The sequence below is a fragment of the Aedes aegypti genome, chromosome 2 (assembly GCF_002204515.2).
Source record: "Aedes aegypti strain LVP_AGWG chromosome 2, AaegL5.0 Primary Assembly, whole genome shotgun sequence".
Taxonomy (NCBI): domain Eukaryota; kingdom Metazoa; phylum Arthropoda; class Insecta; order Diptera; family Culicidae; genus Aedes; species Aedes aegypti.
Window position 1 is genome coordinate 326,002,493 of NC_035108.1, and position 25,872 is coordinate 326,028,364.

Below are 25,872 nucleotides of genomic sequence, written 5' to 3' on the forward strand. Positions count from 1 at the left end.
GAGGCTCGCATTGAAATAGAGACCAAGCCTCTAAAAAGGGCCTGCTACCAGCCCTGTAGTGCTATGAAGTAGAAAAGGAGTTCAGTACCCGAGCAGGAAAGCATAACTAGCAACTATCTACAGCACAGATTCAGCGCAAAGCCATCTCCTAGAATAGCAACTGGAAAATTCGGTTGAAAGAATAATGGAAAAATATCTAGAGGAGATCCTAAGACAGTGTTTGTGAAAAAATTCAAAGTAATTGCTGAACAAATAACGATACAGTGCATGACAATTTTCTGGAGCCAATTTTGGAGAATTTTTTCAATATATCGATGGAAGAATATCTGAGAGAACTGATAGAGGAGATCCTTGTAGAATTACCTAGAAGAATTCAAGATGAAATTTTTGGAGAAACCACTAGGTTAATTCCTGAAACTTTTCAACGAGAAATCTGAGATGATTTTTTTGCCTTTTAGTTGCAAAATCTCGTAACAGTCTCTAAAGGTTGCTCTAGAGCCTACATAATTTTACATCAGAATTCATTGCAAGCAAGATATGGGAAAAGAATAAAACTTTAGAGACCATTTTGGTTAAAAAATAAAGACTTCAGAGACCCATTTTCAGAGACTTGCATTAAAATAAAGACCTAATCTTTAAAAAAAGAGCTGCTACCAGCGCTAAAATTGATAAATTGATTGTTTCGATGTATTAAATTGAAAATTGTTTATATTACAGATTACTTTCCCAAAATCAGTTTTCCAGTTTTTCAAATATCGAATAATTTTGAAAATCTTGCATGAAGGGTTGGCGAATCCATTACTGATCAAATATTATTCCTAAAATAAAATCATGTCTTGGGAAACCGAACAGCTCAAGAAGCGTTTCGATAGCGGCGCAGCCCAAATTTTTCGTTGGTTTCGACGTGAAAATCCTTTGTTATAAACATATTCTACCATGAGTTACCGCCTCAAAAAAAATCCCTGATTGTTAGCGAAATTCCCTGAGAATTCCAGGTTTTATCCATGTTTAACCAAATTCCCTGGCAATTGCAAGTTTTCCAGGTTTTTCCAGGTAGTAGACATCCTGTTTGATGGATTTCTTTGGGCAACTTCAATAGATGTCTGGAGATGATTCTATCCCATTACCCCGAATTCTCTTTCCTCGAATTTACAATTATCTTGACATGATAACATTGCAATACATTGATCACATTCCCCATGATTACTCAGAAATAAAAATAGTCACAGAATTACTAAAGTTTATGCATTAATGACTATTTTCTATCTGCCTCTCTTTTATTCTGTTGGGAATTTCTACACTAAATGTCATTTCGCCTGGGTTGAAGCTTAGCGATGCTTCAACCCAGGCGAATTGACAAATAGGAATAAAATTCCCTGCAGAATGAAAGAGAGGCAGATAGAAAATAGTCATAAATTACTAAAATTTAGTCATTCTGTGACTACCGTAAAATGGGGCGAATAGAAACATTCTCCGACATGTTTGAATGTGTACAACTTAAACCGTGTAGATAAAAAACATTTTTATTACTCTCAAATATGGGTCCCGTCTTCCTTAGTTGAGACCCCAATTGCCGTTAAAAAAAAAATTATTTCCTACAAATATTTTTGAAAATGTGGTATGTTTCTATTCACCCCGCAATGGGGCGAATAGAAACACTGTTCAGTAAATATCAATACTTTTTTCATTTAAATAGAAATATCATAAAAAAAAAACACCTAGTGAAGAAAAAAATTGAAATTATTAAAAACAATTTCAATTTTTGATCATGTTGCAAATTGTAAAAAATGGCGGAAGTTTCAAGCTATCAAAAATTGTTGAGATTTCACTATTTTCTTCTTATTTTGTTTAAGCAAAATGTAGCAAAATTTATGATTTGAAAATAGTCTGTCGATACTCTGTTACTATTGATTTAATAGAAAAAATATATTTCAGTAGGTTTTTTAAGTTTATCTTTACATAATAGACCTATTTCTACCTGTAGGTCACTTTGTTTCTATTCGCCCCACTTTTTCTATTCACCCCGTTTTACGGTACCCGTGTTTCTGAGTGATACTGAAATTCGGGGTAAAGTAATTCGGGCTTTCAGGTCGTTCGGGGATATGAAATTCGGGGCAACGGCATTAGGGTTAATGACATTCGAGGTAATGGGGTAAAATCATAGTTCAGGATAATTCTTCGTTATTAAGGATATTATTTTCAAGAACAATTATTTTCCGGGGTCCGTGGAATGTTATAAAAATCTTAAGGGGTCGCAGTTTCAAAAAGGTTGGGAACCACTGGTCTATAGATACCATATTTTGACACCATAATTAGCTATTGTTTAGCAGTCCAGCTATTGTCCTTGTCCACAACTAAATTTGATATTATTATGTTATTAAAAAAATTGTTTAAACATTTTCAAAAATATCTCAGTGAGGTATTGGAAAGCACTGCTTGACTGTAAAATTTCACATAACTATAGAAAAATTCATCTGTATTATCTAGGTATCTAGGGGCCCAGATAGCCGTAGCGGTAAACGCGCAGCTATTCAGCAAGACCAAGCTGAAGGTCGTGGGTTCGAATCCCACAAGCCGAGGATCTTTCCAGGTTGGAAATTTTCTCGACTTCCCAGGGCATAGAGCATCTTCGTACCTGCCACACGATATACGCATACAAAAATGGTCATTGGCATAGTAAGCTCTCAGTTATAACTGTGGAAGTGCTCATAAGAACACTAAGCTGAGAAGCAGGCTTTGTCCCAGTGGGGACGTAACGCCAAAAAGAAGAAGAAGAAGGTATTGCAATCCCTGATCGTAATTCTTGATTTGGTACTCTTAGAATATACATGAGATATTATTTGGCTCTTTAAAACCTCATCCAGGTGGAAAGGATTGGAAATTATCTGGTATGGAATACCTTAGTTTAGTATTCTAGAGCAATTTTCTTTTGCTTTGGTAATACAATGAACTTTTTTGATCCTAAATCTGTTCTTAAATAAATCGTTAGACGTTTTTTTTGCACAAAACTGCTAGAAGCAAAACCAGTGACGGACCAGCATATCTAGAATCTACAGTTAAGAAGGTGTAACAACGACCGAAAAAGGAAACTGTCAGAGCTACTCAAATAGGTTGGCGGATGATGTGTGGTTTTCGTGCTATTTGCAGCTCACCAACAAAGACGTGAAAAGGTATGATAAGGCACGGTTGGTTCCGTCGTCTAATTTTATCTCTATCAGCAGCAACAGCAGCCCAAACCGCAATTGGATGCGATGATGGAATTGGATTATCCGCTTGCTTTCGATTCCGGTGCGGGAATATGTTGGACTGGAAATAGAACTTTCTACGGAGTGTGCGATTGAGGAATATGCTCGATGGGTGTGCAAATAGGCTGAGCTCTCGAATGATTTGAGCAAACAGCCCCGTGCTCAGAAGTAGGTACCTTATAGGATTCAAGAGAATGTTGAGTTACAATTCATAGTCATGTAAAAGTTAGATGAAACATAAAAATAATATTGTACAAATTTATACATACAGATAGTAAACCTGCTATCAAAAGTTGCAGTGTTTGATTATCTTTCTGACTTTCCGACTCATAATCATTATCAAAGGAAAATTCCCATCAAAACTTTAAACGTCAGATGGGTTATATACTTATTCTACACCTCTGGGCAAACATTGTATACCATAGTTTTGGACGTATACCGCAATTTTGAACATGCGAGTATATAAACTAGGAAGAGATCGATTACACATTTTAACCCAACTTATCATTGATTGTACATTTCAATTAACTCGATAAGACTTGTCTAGACTACCTTTATATCCCTTCTACCATTTGTCCATTCGGTCAAATGCCTTTCGACCATATCTCACTAGACCCATGCAGACTCAAGCAAACGACGGAACTCACCTCATGCTTGGAGAAGGCTCCCGGACCGGCCCCGATGGCCGACGACGAACCGTAGTGTCGCCCGGACGACGAGCGCCCATTGTAGATCGGCCGATTATCCGTGGGTTTCACAAAGTTTGCATTGCTACTGCTGTTGCTACCCCCGGTACTATTTACACTGGCACCAACGGCGGCACTGTTGCTACTATTACTACTACTGCTATTGCTATTGGTTTTTGGCGGAAGCGTTCGATAGTACTGTTGCTGTTGTTGTTGTTGCGAGGTCATCGACACGGTCGACGGCGCCGGAAAGCTCACGTTACTTCCACCGGCCAGAAGGCTGATACTGTTGGTGAGGCTATTTGGCATCGGCATCGGAGGAGCGTTGGACCGCGGGGTGGCCGGACTGGCCGCGATTCCGACCACGTTGTCCAGAATGTGCTTCCGGGCGTACTCGAAGTTTCCGAGCTTCGATTGGATCTGCATGTCCATGTCGGATGGACTGAGCTGTTGTTGGGGGGCGAGGAGAAAGAGAGAAACCAGAGATTAGTATTGCAAAAAGAAAATAAGATACAAGTTGCAAGTTTATCGCCGCAATAATCTGAGTAAGTCATCTGGTTTCACAGCTGGGTAAGCACGCTTTCTGCTGAAAGTCAATACACAAGTGAACAAACACAGACACGCTCTTATACGGATACCTTCACATCTAACACATCAGCAGCAGCGGTAGCCCATAGTGTGTGGGAATTACTCGGGTTTTCAAGATCAATTAAATTTTCAATCATCCGCCACCAATGCACTAAGGACTGTTTTGCGAATGTAGCTGGCCAAAAGCTATTTTTTTAAATTCGCTCAGATTTTGAAATGATGACACCTAAACAGTTCTGGAATAATGACTTATACTCAGTTTTTCTGTACTCAAATCTATGTAAACACTGCCTCACCTCAAAACCAGGGTTTTAAAAAATAGAATTTGAAAAATAATAATCTGATTTTTTATCTGTAGTGCATTCATTAGATTCCAACTTTTTCCAAAAAGTTTCAGATGTTCAAAGACAAATGTAAGTAATCGAGAGATTTTTTGTTTTATTTATGAAACTGTAAGCTTTTGTAGTTGGTGTGTTCTGCAAATTTGTGTAACTTCCAAAAGTGAAAAACTTGCTAACCAACATCAATATATCGTTTTTGAATTGAATTAAAGAACCTCTTGATTACTTTTTTGTATATGTAGTTTTATGAGATGTGAATACCAAGAAAAAATATCTCTTTCCATGATTATTTGTTCACTTTTAATTGATTGCAAATCAATAAAATGACCAATTCGCTAGAGCCATTTCAGAGTTATGATGTTTCATTTAAATTTTGTAATCACTTTAGTCGAATTTTCGGAAATCTTACATATTATTGTTAGTTTATCATATTTTTAGTCGACTGATCTAATTTGCGTTGTTTTTCTAAAAAGTTAGAAATTTTTACCTTCTCGAAACGAAGACTGGTAAAATATTATTTTTTTATGGATTGCGATTAGAATAAAATATGAAAAATATAATTTCAATACCCTCAAATATCTCATAAGAATCGCTAATACTAAACAAACGGAAATAGCATTACCATTTTTGTTTTAAAATGACAAATCGGAGTGCCACCGATATCAAAATGAAGACTTCAATTTTTATTTGCCAACTACAAACCAAGAAAATACATAAGATCCCGAATTTTGAAAATATCCATAGCAACAATTGTCTATAGTTGGTGTGACGGAATTTATGAACGACCACTGTTGTCTATGAACATAAATGGGTGCCAAAACTGTCTCGAAATACTTTTAGCCAGCTAACTTACCCAAATACCTCTTAGTGCGATGTGTTGTTGCTGCTCTTATGCCGGTAGGTAACTACTGCCGTTGCCATATTTTATTGCATTATCATTTTTATATGGCCAATTATAATCGCTACATGTGTGTACTCTCTCGTAATAAATTGAATAGGGATGAGAGCGGCACGATGCAGAGGCAGAGCAGAGCGAACCGACGAACGAAACTGGGGTGACGAGGGGTTTACCCCAGGGCTGATTGCGACTGAGTATCTTTAAAAAATGAACTTTGGAGACCTCATTTTGAAAGATAAAACTGCTTTTGAAAATTCCGAAATCAATTCCGATTTAGTATTGACTCGTTTATTCAGCTTCATTGAATTCTGAGATGATTGTGACTTTCACTTTCATCGGAATACGATGGCGCAGAATGGGCCAAAAGCATGTTAAAGCGAACCATATGTGTCTCCTAAATCGATTCACTAGTTGCGAACAGTACATTGGACATCTTGCTTGTCGCAGGGTTGGTAGCGACTGAGTGCCTAAAATGCAAGAGCTTAAGAAATTACATGCCCGATAAAAGTTTGATCTGTGATAGACTTAAGTGGAAAATACTATTTTTTTGATAATTTACCTGAAGATTCCTCAGAGAATCCAAATATACAATTCTCAAAAGCCAATCCTAATAATTTCTTTGAGTGATTTTAGTTATTTATTTCAATTAGTTATGTTCGATTTGTCCAGAAGTTTCATCAACATGATTTTAGACATCTACTTTCCTTTAGATATTACTTAAAAGATACCTTTACAGGGCTGGTAGCTGTCAGACAGCAAAATAATAGTAACTTTAGTGACTAAAATGATCAAATCAACTAACTATAAGTGAAAATACGTTCTATGTGGATATTGACCAATCTACATATTCAGCCATTCCATGAACAACCGATCTAGTGGATCACCGAATTCCGTGAAAATTTGCTACTTTGTTCCTTATCCGAAACAAGGATACACGTGTTTTTGGATTTTTTTTTTATTAGGGTGACCATTTCCGAAATAGGGTGACCAAAAAACGCGACTTTGCAAAGTTCCTCCCACCGAGATTTCTCGATGGTTTTCAGTAGGATTTTTTCAGTAGGTGATTTTTTGTTAATTGATGAGGCATACCATGAACCCATCATCTACAGAATTTCATCTGAATCGAATAGGCGATAGCTAAGAAATTGCGGTGGGCGAAAAGTGAGTGGCAGCGTTTTATAGGAGACCTACCCGTATATTACTCATGACCAGGGGTTGAACTCTGAGAATATTGAGAGTATCTCTCACTTATCGCTCTCTGTATCAATCATAAGAGTCTGTTTATCGTCTGCTACAGTTCTGAATATAAGGGGGATAAGAGTGCATGATGAAGCCCATCTAAATAAGCCCTAAACCTGAAGGCACTATCGCTATAGATGTTCAGGGATTGTTTATCATTCCAGTCAAGTAAAACACCTATCTTCAATGGAAAAAAGCGAAAAAAAAATGGTTTCTATCATCTCTCTCTTTGGGGCTCTCCTTCGCTGCTGCTATTTATCAAGCTTGTTGCAACTAGCGAAAGATTGCCGATCAGACAGATGCGATGTTTTTCTTCGCTTGCTTTGATCGCGCTTCGAAATCAATTGAGAACGAATTCTGCAATGCTTGCTCATTACATTACCAAAAGTATCATTACGTTGCGTTGCGTGGTAACAGAGTATTTCGTAGATTGCATATTGAAAACTGTCATGTTTTTTACTTTACACCTCTTATTCCTACTGCTTATGGAAAATTATTTGGGAAGGAATAGCTGACCATTCGAAAGTCAGAGATGAAAAGACATGACAATTGCCATTGCCGGCCACACCCATATTATCCGTTACGAGGAAAGGAAAGGATAATGATGAGAAGTATGACATCTACTTGAAGAGAAGCCAGCGACTAACCGACGCCCTCATAGATGTCAAGGACTTGGATTATGGGAAGGGTAATAGTCTAGGATTCACTATAAGCGAGTGATGCGACCGGATTTAAAATCAGTGTATGTATAATTAAGTGTGTACAGATATTTCCACCTTGTGTCCTGTCCTAGCTAATCAGCTTTGGTTTAAACGCCATTACTTACTCTTTGGAACGAGAAGATAAATGGAGCCTACCATATGATACACAAATAACCTAGATTACATTGAAAATAAGCAGTTTAATTGGAACAAACTCACCAAATCCGTTCAGGAGATCCAATCGTTTTTCTTGGAAAATAAAATGCACATCCTTCACAATTAACAGCACGGATCCATAAACCATCCTTTACGACAAAAAATATGTGCACTAAGCAGCGCCTAAAACAGATATGCGTCACCATTTTTTTTTCTGAAACACATTTTCACAAACGAAAAAATAAACAGCTTTCCGGGAGGCGTAGTACCGGATCAAACACCAAGAATAAATCTATCACGCATAACGCCACAAAGGCGTCAAAGAATTTTGAATCCTCGTAAAACCAAACCAACAGAAAAACCGAAACGCAGCTGCCCGCGCACACGGCTTGCTGCGATGCTTCGACATTACGACAAGTATTATTGCTCGATTTACTGTATGTAAACTGTAAGTAGCTGATTCAGGCGTTTGCCCAAAGTTTCCTTCAGACTTTACTACGAAGATATCATCGACGGTTCATTGAAACTAGTCAAAAAGACCATCAGAAATGTCTTCAGGAAAATCATCCAAAGATTCTTCCACAAACTTTTCAAGAAAATCAAAAGTCCAGGAATCCATCCAGTGATACTTCTATCGATTTTGCAAGGATGTTATACAAGATATTCGGTTAAGACATCCTAATATTGACTCGCTTATTAAGCTGAGTTCTGAAATGTTTGTGACTTTCACTTGTTTAGTGTTCTTTAAAAATGACACGCTTCAAAAATTTCATTTAAAACTACTTTTTTTTGACCTAAAAGTGCTATCACGATGCATGGCCGATTGGTAGTAAACAAAATTACCTTTTTGAGACAAAATTTCATTAAATTAAAAATGGCATTTTTAAATCAACTTTAAATTTTGCAAATCTTGATGATAATAAATCTTCGAGCTGTTTAGTAGAATACCTATAAGTAGTTGAAAAACCCGAATTTAGTACTATACCATTTAATTCCACTAGTATCCTTTGACAGATACGCGTATTTTGACCTCAACTGTAAGGCCGTCTTCAGTGTCGTGTACTAGACTCGACTTGAAGAAAACCATCATATGCACACATTATATATTAACACTAGGTATAAACGTATTTCCCTACCCATTTTTAAAACTTAAAATTTATGAGCTTTACATTCCCTCCCTCTTTTGTTGAAACTTTAAATGCTGAAAGGTACATCACGAGAACGATCAGTAGGTACCAAGTTGAATAGCCATGTATTGCCGTTGCCGTTGTCTCTGTTCAGTAGCGTCGTAGGTACCTGTTTGCAAATTTCCAGACTCTCCGCCACATCCAGTTTCCAAGTAGAAGAAACGTTTCTCAAAATTTTGATATCGGCCGTCGTAATTGTATGTCCTTCTGAAAAGATATGTTCTGCCACCTTAGATTTGAAATCGTATGTCATCCCCTTGTCGATCGTCTTCTGAGCTTTTCCTATTTCCGCTAAGTGTTCCTTGAATCTAACCTCGAGAGATCGCTTTGTTTGACCAACGTAGACCTTGCTGCAGTGGGAGTAGCTGATTTTGTAAACACGATCGAATCCGAAATTCCTTAGCTTTGGGCGGAGCTGTTTGCTGATGTGTACGTCGTATGGGATGGAGACTCTCTTCATGGGTTCGGTGAAGGAACTCCGACAAACTACCGGGCCCCTGAGAAAGCATTATCTAGACAAATTGTTGGAAAAACTATTACACGCTATTTTGGACAATATTCAACCGAATTATTTGGAAGAATTTCTGTAAAACATCGGGAGGAATACCTGTAAAAATTTGTATGAAATAAATGGAGAAATTACTGGAACAATTTCAATAGCATTTCCTGATAGCAAGCCAAAATAAACTTTTTGAACAATTCTTTGAGAATTTACTCGTGAAACATCTTGAGAAATTTTTGAAAGATTTTAATGGAGTGCTGAGCAGTAGTTTTTTTTCGAAACATTTAATTGAAAATTATTCTATGAATATCTTCTATCATTAAGTAGAAATGGCTGCAGAAAAATTCTGAAAATTTTCTTGTAGCCAACCCGGAAGGAATTTGTCAAAACTTCATTAGAATCCATGGAAAACTATTTGACAATTGGTCGATGGAATCGCTACAATTTTATTGCAATCGACAGATCCTACAAATAAAATATCTCGCTGAGAAATTGCACCGTTATGGACTTTATTTATTTATTACGCAAAACATTGAAGCGTTACATTGAATGTAAAATTCACAAAAACTGTTGATCAGTTAAGAAGGTGTCAAAAATTGATTTGATTGAAATTTTAGAAAAACTTCTTTGAGTTTATTTTTTCTACCAAATGTCATTTAAGAATTACAAAAAATGAGTTTAGAGACAGGTTTACTTAAAAAGAGGCTTTAATGACCTTCTATTGAAAATAGAGGGTAGTTAGAATCATGCGTTACAGTAGGGACTAAATCTGGAAAATATGACCTACCAGCCCTGGGGCCTTCCTTAGCCGAGTGGTTAGAGTCCGCGGCTACAAAGCAAAGCCATGTTGAAGGTATCTGGGTTCGACTCCAGGTCGATCCAGGATCTTTTCGTAATGGAAATTTCCTTGACTTCCCTGGGCATAGAGTATCATCGTACAAGCCACACGATACACGAATGCGAAAATGGCAACTTTGGCAAAGAAAGCTCTCAGTTAATCACTGTGGAAGTGCTCACAAGAACACTAAGCAGAGAAGCTCTGTCCCAGTGAGGACGTAATGCCAAGAAGAAGAAGAACCTACCAAGCCCTATTATAGAAATTAGAACCAGTAAAGTTCAATGAAGTTCCAAACACTAATTGATCGAAAACTAGATTTGAAGTTTGCCTTCAAACATTGTCGACTCTACCAGGTGGAGTGAATTTTAGCAAAAATCAACTCGAATTAATTGCCATAAATTCATCGGTCTCCTTCAGAGCACACGGAAGCCACCCCATATAGAGATCGGATCCACCTCGGAGGTTGCTTTCAACATAGACCAGTTTGGCACACGAGAAAAACATGAAGCACAAGCGCAACCAACGCGGCTATAAGATAGCCGGCATCTGGGCTCTGGTAGTTTTTCTGGCTTTTCCAGAGTATAAAAGGAAGTGTTTGTGGCTGTTTTTTGTTCATATTGATCTAATAAAACTGTCAGTCGCATCGTTCGTGTGAAAGGATATAATAGCTAGAGGTGCATCATAATATCACATCAAAGCCACTAGCAGGCTTTGCTAGCTGCAAAGTAGCGACCTAGAATACCACGCGAGAGAAAAGATGAACGGACCAATTAGTTGTTGTGATTTTTGTTAGTTCCATTATAAGTGTCATTTCAAAAATTAAATTCATTTCTTTTATCTAGGTGTTCGGTGTTGGGCAACACTATCATCCTAATTTGGTAAAACTTAAGCATTTATTAACATTTTGTTAAAAACATATTACATTTCATTTGCCGTAGCAGTTCAGAATTTTCACAGGTAAGTTGATTAAACCTGCTTATAAGAGAAAAACACGTTTTCAAATAACTTAACCTGATCAATATATAACGCAATTATCGTGACAATAATATATTTTTGTCCAAAATTATTTTTATTCTTTTTTTTTTTTCAACATTTGTTTAACTCATACCTAGTAGGGAGAAAGCTTCAGTTTCATTTTCAAAATTTTATTTTGAATCTTCTACAGAGCTTTCTTCTTGGTATTACAACAGCTAGTCCATATTGGTACTGCATACAATATGGCCTTCATGAAGATTTATTTGAGTATCAAATGCTTGTTCTTAAGACAAAGTTTTTATTTTCTGTTGATAGGTGGATACAGACATTTCATATATTTGTTGCATATGGTTTGAATGCCCCAAAAATGCTTTTGAAAGATAAATTTTTACCTCGCATGAGCACCAGATACTTAACTTCATAGGACCAATTTAATGGAACCTCTGTTATCGTGACAACATGTCTACTTGAAGCTTAAGGTTTATGTGGGAACATAATAAGTTGAGTTTTGGAAGCATTAAGAGGAATCTTCCATTTTTGCAAGTATGAAGAAAAATATCAAAACTTTTATGCAATCTACTACAGATGACACACAGGCTTCGTCCTTTGGCGGAGAGGCCTGTGTGATTTGCTAACAAGATTTTTGACATCCCTGAGGTAACACAGGTAAGTCAGGTGTGAATTTAGATGGTTCGATGTTTTTTTTTCTGTGCAGGAATTAAGGAATAAAAAAAGTTAAAAACTACTCCAGAGATTCCTGCAAGAAGTCCTCAATAATTATTTAAAAAATTTCTCGAGGGAGCCCTTAAGAAGTAATGCATTTTTTATTCAGAGATTTATTTAGAAACTATTGAACATTATATCACTGAAACCAGAATACGCTGGCCCTCCGCCAGACCAGCTTTTTCCGTGCAGATAAAGTAATTTCCCAACTGTTGCCCTCGTAACATTCATAACCGTCCACTTGTAGTTCTTATTATTTCATACAAAAGACCATCATCACCGCCGCCGTCTTCGTGGCCATTGTCATCACCATCATCACCTTCTCAGTGTGCTCCATCCACCAAAGGACAGCTCAATCTGCTACACTTGGCCAAACCCCAACACACATACATACACCACACATATAAACGAACGACAAACAGCAGCAGCATCCTTTTCAACCGATTCTGTCCTTTCCCATTATCGTCGTCGATTCAATACGTCAGCAATTTGTGAACTGACCGTGCAATATTGTGTACTGTTTGAAGAGCTTTCCTCCCCACAGTACAATGGAATGGATGCTGCACCCTATTCGGTTCCCGATGGGGACATAACGGAAAGGGGGACGAACGGTCAGTGTCCTTTCTGGAGATTTCCCATTCAGAAACACACAACATCATGCTGTGATTGTAATTTACCTCTTGAAAGATGGAAATACGTTTGGAGGGGGTCACGTTCAGTTGAGGCACCTGTTCAGGCCCACCCCTAGCAAACAACAAAAGGAAGTTTTTGGATTCTCAACCGGGTCATGTTGTCCGAAGAAGCCGAACAATCGTAATTGAATACATATTGGTGAGCTCGTTTCATTTTGTTTTTATATTTCCTAATTTTCAAGTAAAAATATGTTTATGCATATTTGTTCCTTTGGTAGTTTTGGAACAGAAAACAAATCAAAATAAATGTGTAGTCTTCTTCTTCTTCTTATTGGTATTATATAAATTATATCAATTAAGAATGATAAGCTACTCTCTGGAAGTTTCTTGATGAGGATGTAGAAAACTTCATCATCGCCAGGAGCTTTCAAATTAAGTCGGATCAAGAGTTAAAGATCATCACCTATAATCACGGATTCGAATTTTATTTCACATTTTGGTATAGCAGTGTCCCTCGCTTCAACAGTAGAATTAGTTAAAGTTTCGAAAGCAATGTCAACATCAAGTTTTATTTGCAAAGAAATGCTAATATTAAGATTACTATCGATGTATGTTTCATATATATTCCAGTTGGCTCGAAAATAATTGAAAATTGAGCTGATAGCTTTATGTGTTTTTTGAAATGTAACAGGGACGTGATCAGAATCAAAATCAGCATGGGTAATCAGTTGGCTACAAAGATGAGAGTCGGTTACAACCAAATCAATCGTAGATGGGTTTCTAGAAGAGGAAAAACATGTAGGGCTATCAGGGTATTGAATTGAGAAATATCTTGAAGAGCAATCATCAAATAAAATTCTGCCGTTGGAATTACTTTGCAAATTATTCCATGGACTATGTTTGGCATTTAAGTCACCAATGACAATTTTTTTGTCTTGTTACGAGTCAATTTCCGCAAGTGAGTTTGATGCAATTTACTTGCTGTCCAGTGCATTGAAAATTCAAAAAGGCAGCTATGTTTACCAAGCTGTATGTCAGCAGAAACACCCAAAGTTTAAAAAAAAAAATGTTTTTAATGACAAAAAAAATGTTGATGTTTGAATAATGACAGCAACTCCACCACATGCTCCATCTTGTCGATCATTACGATAAACAAAAAACTTTGGATCTTATTTGATTTTGAATCCTGGATTCAAATAAGTTTCAGTAATAACTACGATATGTATGTTATTAGCTGTTAGAAAATTAAGAAAAATATTAGGCGATTCTAATGCAAGCATTCCAATATGAAACTATGTTTTTTTTTTCATTAATTTCATTTATTATTTCCAATAACTATTTCATTCGAAAGTACATAATTATTTTCTGAAAAGTATAATCGTGCCAAAATCCAGCAACATTTTGTTTAACTCTGACTTCAAAATTTATTGTTGGGCTTGAAACATGTAAGATTTATTTCAAATCAAGAAAGTTTTGAACGTCACATAATTTTGGATTTCACCGAACTCTAGTCACAAAGGTGTTTTTACACTAAACGAAATGAAAACTCACAAATCGCATTTACTCGCACAATCACTTTATTCTGAGCATAGACTCATAACAATAGCTCGGCTTCTGGTCTAGGCGACCGACGACCACGATGACGACGACGACGAATGGCAGTAAATTTTCCTACTCCTACACGTCCATTTAGCACGTAAATCCATCCGGGGGTCCGCATTGTTGATCCTTTTGTGCCCTTGGCCATTTCTTCGGAGAACTACCGGCAACGTGTCCTTACCTAACGTGCAACATGCATTCTCGGCGCGTACTCTTTCGCATACAGTGTTGGACGAAATATTTGCATCTTTTTCAATTTTCTGTAGAAAAAGTTCAACTTTAGAGGATTAGATCTGAACTGTTTATGAATCGATTGGAATGAAATTTACACAGTTCTTCAGACATAACTTGAGTGTCAACATTTATTTTAAAGTTATTTTTTTAATCACGAATTCAAAAGCAATAAAGTGACTTAAGTGATTTTTTTTGACAAATTTCAATAATTGACATTACCTGAAATAAACAAAAGAATAGTTTTATGGTATCTTCAGTAAAATTGAACATTTTTACCAGATAAACAAGTTTGTCGAATTCATTTTTTTTGTATTTCGAAATAAGTTGTTCATCTGCCTGTTTCTGTTCGGGATGAACAAATGCGACCAGCTTTCTGTGATTTTTTGTGGTATACTCGTGTCCTTTGTTTAGTGCATATCGTTCTACTCCATTACTATTGAGAAATAATGAAGTAGTCGTTTTTTATACAATTATCATACTTTAGAAAAAGATACCGCTTTATATACCTTTTGGAGAAAACAGTTTGTCACCATTAAACTCTCAAAAACGCGCCCCTTAATCAGGTTCAGCCATTTTGTTGGTTGAATGATATCGATTTTGAACATGCATCGGTACTCTAGTGTATCAAATTATTGCTTCTACTTATAAGGTTCAAAGTCGTAAGTTGTAAGCAAAGTTGTAACTGCGAACAGGCTCCATCGCATTAGACATTTTGATTCCTTGAAATAAGAAGCTTATTTTAGAAGGTAGGAGGTCTGCTATTCCACTGATTCGGAATCGTTTACCTCCTAGATATCTAAAAATAATCACTTGATTTCGAAAAGAACTTGTCTCATGAATTGAAACCATCCTCAGATACTGATTGAGTCATTTTTACACTTCGACCTCCTCATCATCTAGGACAAATAGGTCGGTACAATATGGTGGATCTTACCTCGTAACGTACCTCGAAAAGGTGATCTACCCGCGTTACGGCATGAAATTGTTCATACTTTTCAATCCAAATATTAATTTCAGTCAAGTTGTTATTACTTTTGAACTTGTGATTGCAAACATTACTCAAAAATATATGTTAAAATTCAAGATGTGTAAGATGTGCTGTGAAAATTTCATTATAAATTGTCTGAGATCTAACCCAGTGCCGTAAACACTCGACATATTTCGCGACGTTCAGCTTCCATGGTCAGAAGACAATTGATTTTTCTACACTCATTTGCTACCGTCACCTCTCACACACAGCACGACCGGTAGAATGACAATCGCGAACACAAAAACGGTGGAATGAATATCATTTGACATGATGACATTTTCATAAACAACTAGGCTAGTTCAACCTTGGTTGTTATGTCGAATATTACAAACAGTAAAACCACGACCATCGTGGTCAGCTGCATTCATTTGACATTTTTTCGTACGTTCGTTTGATCGGTCGTGTTATGAATGCTGAAGGCAAAGGCCGTAGAATGTCAGCGGAAACGTGTCGACTACCATGATTGCTAACAACACTGATCTAGCCTACCAAAATAGACAAATTTGTATTAAAAAACGAAAAAGTTACAAATGTATTGTCCAATACTGTACACTGTCATCGAGGTCGGTCGACGACAACCGGGACTACAAAGAATCGAGGCGGCGAACGCGGAGGAAGGGAATCCAGGACTCAATGGGCTGGGGCAAATAGTTCATTGGAATAAGTGTAGAGAATGGCTTGCGGTTCTGCCTGGGCTGCTGCAAGAGATCACCTTCTTCGGAAAGTAAGTTCACTCTTTCGCTTCGGTTCATCAGGTTCTTACTAAACTACTTGCAGTATGGCTATTGTCGTGGCGAAATTGAGAATAACAGTGCCTGGGAAAGGACGATGAAAGGACCCGACCTGGCATGTTGACTACTACTTATATGGGAGCGAAGGACTGACTGCAGCGGAATTAGCATTTGGTTCTGGTTCCACAAAGGAGGGTATTTACGTGCATCGAATGGAATGGTAAGTCCCCGTCGGCCAAGGTGCAGAAGGATTTTAAACTTTCTGTTTGGGATATACGATTCGATTTTCCTTAGTGAAGGTTCTATGTAACAATAAGAGATTTTCTACTTTCTAACTCTCTTCCGATTTTAACAGTGCTTTTGAGAAGTTTTTCACTATAGATTAAAATATAATGTCCTTGGCTAACGTTTCATACAAAAACAGTTATTGAATAAAGAGAAAGTAAACAAAGAGAGCCTCTGAATGTTGGATAGGTCATTTTGAAAAGTTACGCGAGATTTCCAATACAAAACGTAAATAAAAATAGCATTTTCAGACCGTTTTTTACTCAATTTATTTCACACGTGTATTACTTTTTTAATTTTCTTAAACGAAATTTTGGAAAGGACCTGTCATAGAAAAGGATTTTTATAATTTGAAAGTTTGTAACTCCAAAACGACATATTTCATTGAAATTTAGAACTAGATTTAAGCTTTCCCATGGAAAAATATAAAAAATCGAACGGTATGATTTGAAAAAATCGGCTCTATATAAAATCGAAAATAGATTTACCATGACTTTTCCTTCCACTGTATTTTTTGTAAGAGTAGGTGCTTGGAATTTACTAAAGACACTGACACGTTAATGCTTCCAATGGGCATTATGCCCTTTGAAGGAAGCACCACACTAAGGCAACGCCCAGTAGCACAGTCCGAAAACATTCCTCACGAAAAGTTTTCCGGCTTGCGGCGGGAATCGAACCCACACACTCTAGCACGATGCAGCTAAATGCCTGGTGACACTAACCGCACGGCTACGAAGCCCACAAAAAAAACTAAAACTTTTAAGTAGCCATCATTTCAATTAAATTCAACTTTTTTTGTTTTAATTTTAAGCCCTTTCTAAAACGTATTGTAAGACATTTATGAAAGTTTCATTCTATTTAGAAATGATAGCATAAAACGATTTGCGCTTAGAACTGGAAATGCTATCCAACTAACTTTCATCTAAAATACATTTTCAATTAGCAACTGCCAGCAGAAACGCAGCTCTGTTGAAATTCAATCATTCTGCAAGATTGATGGGTTCTAGAGCGCGCTTGGAAATTATGATTATGTTCGACATATTTTGTCAGATTTGAGGCACGATGCCAATTTAATTAACATAAATTGACAGACTAATTACTGTCAAGCAGCCACAATTACAGTTGGAATGTGAATTTATGTTACCTTCTGACTCCATCCTTTAAATCCTCACTGACAACAGCATATCCATAAGTTGTCAGCTTTAATCGATATCTGTTGCATTCTTTGCACATGAACACACATTGTTCCACTCCAAGTCCCATAGGAAACAAACCAACTCAACTCGGAAAGCATTTATTCGCCCTAGGATAGAATGTTTTATTGTAAAGGACCCTATAAAAGGGCGTAACTCTCTTTCCACCCGATTCCCACCAATCTACACAACGTTCGTCAATGTCCCTATTATGGATTCTATTCACAGTTCTCCCGTGCCAAGTGCCTCTTCTTACAGCGCCTTAAAAGACATTCCGGAACGAGCTCTTCGACGGCGACAACGACGACCATGTCCGGATCTGAACGGCATCTCCCCCCGTCAAGAACGCCCATCTTCGCTTCGGTTCTTATATGGTAGTGTTTCCTAACTGGTGGTAGCGGACCCTTCTATTACCTCTCAAATAAAATATTTTGTCACACTAATTTGAAAATTACGTCAAACTATTTTGAGAAATCTTTGGGAATTCTCGAAGAAATTTTTGGCCGACATGGATTCTATTCATCGACGAATTCAATACATGTTTCTTAATTCTTAAAGCCTTCAGCACATAGAACATAAATTGCTTGACGAATTTGAGAGGAAAAAAAATATCATCGTTTGCCATATTTTCAAAACCAGTTTTTTTTGCTATGCAATGATAAATTTTCATGAGGAGTTCTTTAAATTTGAACGAAAAAACTAGTTTTTAATTTTGATGATTGCTGATTATTGAATGATGAATTCTTGAACCTTAAGTCTTCTTTGAACTTTAACTATTTTCGAATTCTTGGCAGAACCCTCAAAAATATATGTGGCCACAGTTCGATTGATTATTGACACCGTTATATATCGATTGGTTTCTAGTTGAATCTTTTGTGAATTTGTTTTGGAATCCATACTAATTCTTGAGCAAACCTTATCGCAACGATCTTTTACTGTGAGTTTTTGTGGTAAAAGCGTTCAGGAAATTGGTTCTCCGAAATACACAATGATAATTCGAAAACTGTCTCAAATAACAGTTACTGAATTTCTAATAAACATTTTTCTGAAAATCATCCTTAAAATAATACAGTTATCAAAATCAAAATGTAAGATTTGTCTGAAGTTCAGTTACAAAAAAGTGATACTTTATACATAAATTTCAGACAAATCTTTTATTTTCACAAAACTTACATTTTAATTTTGACTACTGTTAGAGACAAATGTTGCTAGGGATCGCGAAACATTTTAAGAACTTTAAAAGGGATCGCAATGCTGAAAATACTGGGAACTACTGCTCTATGACATGGCAAGCAGAATTGCTGGCAAGTAGCAACTAAAAAGCAGCATCTTCCAGCGCTCACATAATGACTGCACTAGGATGGTAGTGTCCCATCAAGCATTATACGATGCGATGCGATGAGATTGCACATGAGGAGTAGTAATGTGTCACGAGTACTACAAATTTCCGAAGCCTTTTCACCACTGCACCACAACTGTATGTATTGAAGAAACGGAGAAAGTGGACGGAAACTAGGCGATGATCCCCGCCGTAAGGAACTGTTGACAAAAGAGGTGAAAAATTGTCGTACGCTTTCGGTTATGGGGTGGAGATCTTGTGAGCTTGAGCGCTGGCAATGATGGATGGAGTTGATAGCCGCCGATGATGCAGACGGCGATCAGGAAAATTGGAGAGCAAATGTGATAAAATATTAAACGTGAAGACACACTTGTTTGTCTGAGGGCATATCTTTTGATTAATTAAATCAACCGACTGGAACTTGAAGGTTCGCTCTCTTAACTCTTTTTCTATCTGACAATAGAAGCTTCCTTAGCTTATTTAGCAAATGCATAGCTATAATGCAAGGTCTGTACAATACAATTGGCAAGAAAAGTTTCTTGGTGACAACTTTGAACTATTGAAGCTTTTGGAAGTTCAAAAGCCTTTATAAGATATTTTAGAATATGACTGGTTATGCAGAGTGTCTTAAGGTGCAGGTGTCTGGTACAATTTTATGCCATTCGGGAAGTATTTCGTAACATCAATTCGATAAATCTAGTCATAAAATCAGAAAGTCTGCAAAGTTGCACTAACTCAATCGTAAATCTTCACAATATAAAAGAAGTCTATACTGCTTGTTACTGTCTTCAACACTTTCCTTAACCCTTTACAAGTAGTTTTCAAGACAAGTTGAACTCACAATATCCTTCTACTAAAACTTTTGGAGCGTATGATTACTTGAATTTTGTTGGTGCCACGTCTTTCAAGACATGACCTGCGCCACAATGTTACGTCAGCAAACTCGGTCCATGACAACTTGCCTTCAGTTTATCGGTCGTTCTATACGTCCAAGATCCTGTGCCATTTGGTTGAACCACCTTGCTTGTTGCGCTCCTCGTCGTCATGTACCGGCCACCGCCCAGGTAACCAAAAAGCATTCCAATAGGCCACGCAATAGACTTCTTACAGCATTTGATCTGCCTGTTGCCCTGTTCAAGCAGTTGGATTGCTTACCTGCCTTGAATCAGCATAAGGTTTGCCATTTAAAATCTTTTAGTTGTTAACAGGCATTTCCACTGCAAATGATATTTTCGTCATTCAGCAATAGAAATGCTCTTTTGTTGCTGTTCGAATGTAATGAAAAAGTGGCGCAGGTAGTATGTTACATGTTTGACATTATATTTCGTCTCGCTCACACCCGTGCCTTGTTTTGGCATTTGGTGGAGTCGATTACGGGTGAGGGAAAACATGTTTAAAGCAAAAAAATATCTATCGAGGCAGAAATCAGCTAGCCTGAAGGCGCCAATTTTTTTTTCAGGAGCTAGCTGGTACCACGATCAAAAATGTCGCTGGCTGATGTGGTATCTTCTTTCTGGCGTTACGTCCCAACTGGGACAGAGCCTGCTTCTCAGCTTAGTGTTCTTATGAGCACTTCTACGGTTATTAACTTAGAGTTTTCTGTGCCAATTGACCATTTTTGCATGTGTATATCGTGTGGCAGGTACAGAGCTGCCACATATACAGATTTATCTGTATTACACAGATTTTCTTATTCTGACACAGATTCAATTTGTATGGAACACAGATTTTTTTTCAACAATTTTTGTATGGACACAGATTTTTTTGTATGGGACACAGAATTTCTAACCTAATGGATACAGAATTTCTATCAAATCATCTGGCAGCTCTGGGCAGGTACGAAGATACCCTATGCCCTGGGAAACGAGAAAATTTCCTTTACGAAAAGATCCTCGACCGGTGGGATTCGAACCCACGACCCTCAGCTTGGTCTTGCTGAATGGCTGCGCGTTTACCGCTACGGCTATCTGGGCCCCTGGTATCTGCTATCTGGGCTGATGTGGTATTAGGGAATAAATATGATTTGACTTAATCTTGATTGTACCACTTGGAACTTGTTCCCGCATTAGCACCTAATAATCACAACATCGCATATCGAATATCAAAGATATTCGTTATCTGCTCAATAATTGAATGAACCTTTGGTCAGAACGTATCTTAATGAATGTCTAAAATCTGTGCTCGGAACTGCATCGTCTGTAGCATACATTGCAGCGTGAGACACTTCTATCAGCATCAGCAATCACCGGATCAGCAGTTCAATTCGCAATCAGCAATGAGAGGCAAAAAACATGCACCGCAACATTGAAAAGTATCCAATAAATTCCAACAACAACAACAGCGAGATGAGAGATACAAGGAGGAGGAGGTGGAAAACTTTTTTGTTTTGGTTTGCCCTTTCGGAGGCGTTACGCTTTTTTGACAGTAAAATGAAACGTTCCTGAAGGTATAGCACTGAAGCAGCCCGTTATTTCGCCAAAACCTGCTTTTGGGTAGCACACCATGCAGCTATACGGTCCATGAGCATCATATGGTCGGGGTTCTGCTAAACCGCACCAAGTGCCATTTTTTCCCTAATTGACTTTTTTACACCAGAGGACTCAAATAATCATTATCTTTCTACCATATAAATATCAAGTAATTTGAACAGTCCCTTGTAATCTTAGATCAAAAATTTTCTTTGGATGGACAAGAAAAACTGTAATTTTGTTCAGCCAGAGCGAACCATAAACCAACGCACGTCATCAGGGGAAATTCAATTTTCAGATATAAAGCTATATTTTTTCAACTTCCTTCTATATTTATACAATTTATCCATTCCAAGCAACTCATAGAAATAGAGGCCAGTGAAATTGGGCAGCAATTGATTGATTAAAATTAAATATTGCTCCGGTGGCGTTGATCTATTTTCTTTCAAATATTATCCAGCCACACCGCACTAAGTACTGTTTATCTGAAAATCACATTTTGACATGAAGTAAAGGCATTTACATGCAATAAATACTTGCATTAGCTTGTTATATAATATGTTTATCGAATCACACAGAAGCCGTTATAAAAAAAAAACGAATTAATTTTATCTGATACTGTGTAAACAACTCAGGTGGACTTGGTGCGCTTTAGTTGTTCTGAAAATGGCATTATCGCCATAAAAACCCGTCAGAAAAACTGCACATTACTTGATTCAAGTTTATCACCATTCCTTCAAGAAGTGAAGATGACCTAGTGGTAGCACACTAGATTACCACTCAGAAGGCAAGAGCTAGAATCCCGATGAAACTTTTTTTTCTGATGTTCTATCCGATGGTGATGGAAATCAAACAATTTTTAGATTCTGTGATTATTTTTATATTGCACAAAAACATCAGCAGGTCAATGTACATCTGAAAAGATGGTAATTCCTGGTGAACACTTCACGCATTGAATTTCGAACTTGATCAGCAAAGGTGCACCAAATGGGAGCAACTTGGTGCGCTTTGGCAGAGCGAATTCATGGTTTTCTTCGATCATTAGGACCTATGTATGAACACGTGAGAACCTTGATTCAATACATACGAACCCTTCCCATAAACACTTGTGACATGGATTCCAACATGCACGGTGATCATTTGTCTCCAATTTTACTTGTGTTGTTGAAAACTGTGAAACACATCCAGCCATACCGAACCAAGAACCATATTTTTCAATTTTTGTTCAGCCAGAGTGAACTGAGTGCTTCATATTGTTTAATGAAATCCAATTACATCGTTAATTTTTGATGATTTACTAGTATATTTAATCTCGGTGTACTTATTGAACACTGTTAATCGCATGTGAGCGATAAAAAAAATTAAAATTATCATCCGCGATAGACTAGTACATGAAGAAACTTTAAAGTAAAATATCTCGGAATAAAGATTTTGGCACTTGGTGCGGTTTAGCAGAACCCCGACCATATACACTGCCGTGTAGGCGTATATAATGCAGAATGGATGCTGTTTCAAGTGCTTATTGGGCGGCATCGTAGTGAACACCATTTCTGCGGGGTTGTTGTCTGGCATTCACACAACGTATCTTTCCAGCTTTGGCGAACTTCTGGACCTTAAGGACTGTTCATTTTATAAAATGGACACTTTGTTTATGCTATATCTTTTTTGTTTATTGATAAAATCGTAATCGGTTTTCTGTGCATCTTTCAACTATTATTCAAAAATGCTATGAAAATATAAGATCTTAGAAAATGCTTTTGGTTGAAGAACTAAATAGTTTTTCCAAAAACTCCTAAGAAAAGCTGTTCATCAAAGTTTAACATTATTTTTCGCAAAACAAAAATCCTAATTTTTATGAACAAATTGTATGTTTGTATCCTTTACTATTCCACTAAAGGTATACCTCAAAATAAAAATCAATTATCTCCCACCATTCTCTGACATTAGGTTACTTCAGTGATTTACATATTTATGGCCAAATTTGCGGATGCACCATCCTTTCACTCTCAGCAAAAGAGAAAAAAAAATAGTTTGGTTTACTAAAGAAACTATATTTGTAAAAACGAGAGCTAAATCGTGCGTTTAAAACACAGTCTTGTGTATAAATTTCACTGTTTATGATGGTTTTACTAAACAGTCTCATACTTTTAAAATCGTGTACGCATATTTATCGATCTACAGCAAATTGTAAATGGTTTTCTCAGAATATTTCAATTGGTAATCTCAGAATAACATATTATGAAAATAATATTTGGAAAATAAAATCGATTCTATTACAGCAGTGTTGCCAATTTTGATGATTGTCAATGTACTTTGAAAGTTCTTCTAAGAATAAAGCAATTGTGTTTATATTGCGCTTTGAATGAGGCGTGGGGACTGAATAAGTATCTCTATGAAGGCGTAAGTTATTTTTCACATTAATACTTTGTTAGGGCTTCCGTCAGGACGAACTTTTAATTAACAAAATCTACTCATATCAGTTCCCTTCATATTTAAAATAGTTTTCTCTAAAAAATATAAAGGAAACATGGTTTTATTATATCTGTATAATTGTTGTTCCAAATATAACTTGGTTTTTTCCATCAGGCTTCTGATTGATGATGCTTCCGAATGAAAATAAAAAATATAAGTTGTTGAATTTTCCAGCCAATTTCTAACAATCATTGATTTTGATAACGTAAAAAAAAACGACCGTTTCAATCGTTGTTCATTATTCGTGTGAAAATTAATTATTTTGGAGATGTTTTATTAGCACAACATTGTTCAATACTAGTCGAACGATGTGCAGAAACCCGATTGAAATTTCATTGATAAATTAGAAAGATACAGCATGTACAAGGTGTCCACTTTATAAAATGAACAGTCCTTAGGTAACGCAACCCTACGCTCGTGGTTCATTCTAATGCGTCGTTTTCACATACTCCGCCACATATCGTTCTAAGTACACATCCTTCAGGAACTCCTTTTCGAGCATTGTTCACGTCTCATGCCTGTAGAGGATTACCGGTCTTATCAACGTCTTGTACATGGTATACTTAGTACGAGGGTGTAGTTTACCAAACCGCAAGGTCTTGTGGAGTCTGTAGTAAACACAACTTCCGGCAATAATATGTCTTCAAATTTCTCTGCTGCAGTTGTTGCCAATGCTCCCAGATACACAAATTCATGCATCACATCAAACTTATCTCCACGGATCGTCACACTTCTGCCATTGTGAGCTCTTTTGCGCTTGGTTGCTCCAGCCAACAGCTACTTGGCCTTCCACGTATTCACCCTCAACACAACTTTCCTGCTTCACGTTTCAGCATGGTATACTGCTCAGCAACCACCTTGAACGTTCTTCCGACACGTCAGCGAAACAAACGAATTAGCTACATTCTTTCGGTAGCTTTTCTGAATCCTAGATCTTAACTATCAAACGGTGCAGTTAAGTAGCCAACATGTTCGGGTCCATTTCAATAGGTTTCTTTCCCACCTGTTTTGTTGCTCTAGAGCTTTTAGGAGCATCCTTAACGTCACATAATGTAGAAGTTCTCATGCCTCTCTCATCCACTGTACCAATGAAGCTATTTCTTGTGATGCCTTGTTGTACCGCCTTTGTACCATTCAGGTGTTCATCGTAGTGCTGCTTCCACTTTACAATCATCTCACATTTATCAGTCAAGATACCTCCATCCTTATCCAGGAACATTTCGACTCGAGGCACAAAGCCTTCGTGGGATGCATTGAGTTTCTTGTAGAATATACGCGTTTATTGAGAACGATACAGCTGTTCCATCTCTTCGCACTCCAATTCTTCCAGGTGGCGTTTTTTCAACCCGGAATAGATGGGTTTGCTGTCTATGCTTCTGTTTGCGTCGTTTCACATTTTGACGGGCACTAGACAACAGTATCATCTTGTGATGCACTCTACACGTCCAAAACCGTTTGACACTCCTCGTCTTACTAACGATTCCGTCAATCTCTTTCCACGAACCCAATGGTACCTTCTAATGCGTTGTTAATGGCAACTTTGACACTACTCCAGTTGTCCTCAAGATGGGCTTCAGTGAGCTCTCCTTCATCCGGCAAAGTTTCTTCGTAGTTGCGACGGGTAGCTTGAGTCATTCTTAATTGTACCGTGGTGCGCATCGGTATCGAATGTTGTTCACAACGGAGTCGTTGGCGCACTTTAAGCATCACAAAGTATAGCTCAGAATCGATGTTTGCGCCATGATAGGTCCTGATCCTGACGCCATGATAATATCCGCGAAGTATCAATCATCGAACAAAATGTAGTCGA

General features: G+C 37.3%; 1 protein-coding gene across 12 annotated transcripts in view; it reads right to left on the reverse strand.

Annotated features, from left to right (window-relative positions):
• Positions 1-25,872, reverse strand: part of LOC5568244 (AF4/FMR2 family member 4) — a 303,202-nt gene that overhangs the window by 40,040 nt on the left and 237,290 nt on the right. For all 12 annotated transcript variants that reach the window (XM_021845890.1, XM_021845894.1, XM_021845893.1 and 9 more), the window contains one exon: positions 3,893-4,378. In XM_021845890.1, coding sequence (XP_021701582.1) covers positions 3,893-4,378 — 486 coding nt within the window. The remainder of the gene's footprint in view (positions 1-3,892; positions 4,379-25,872) is intronic.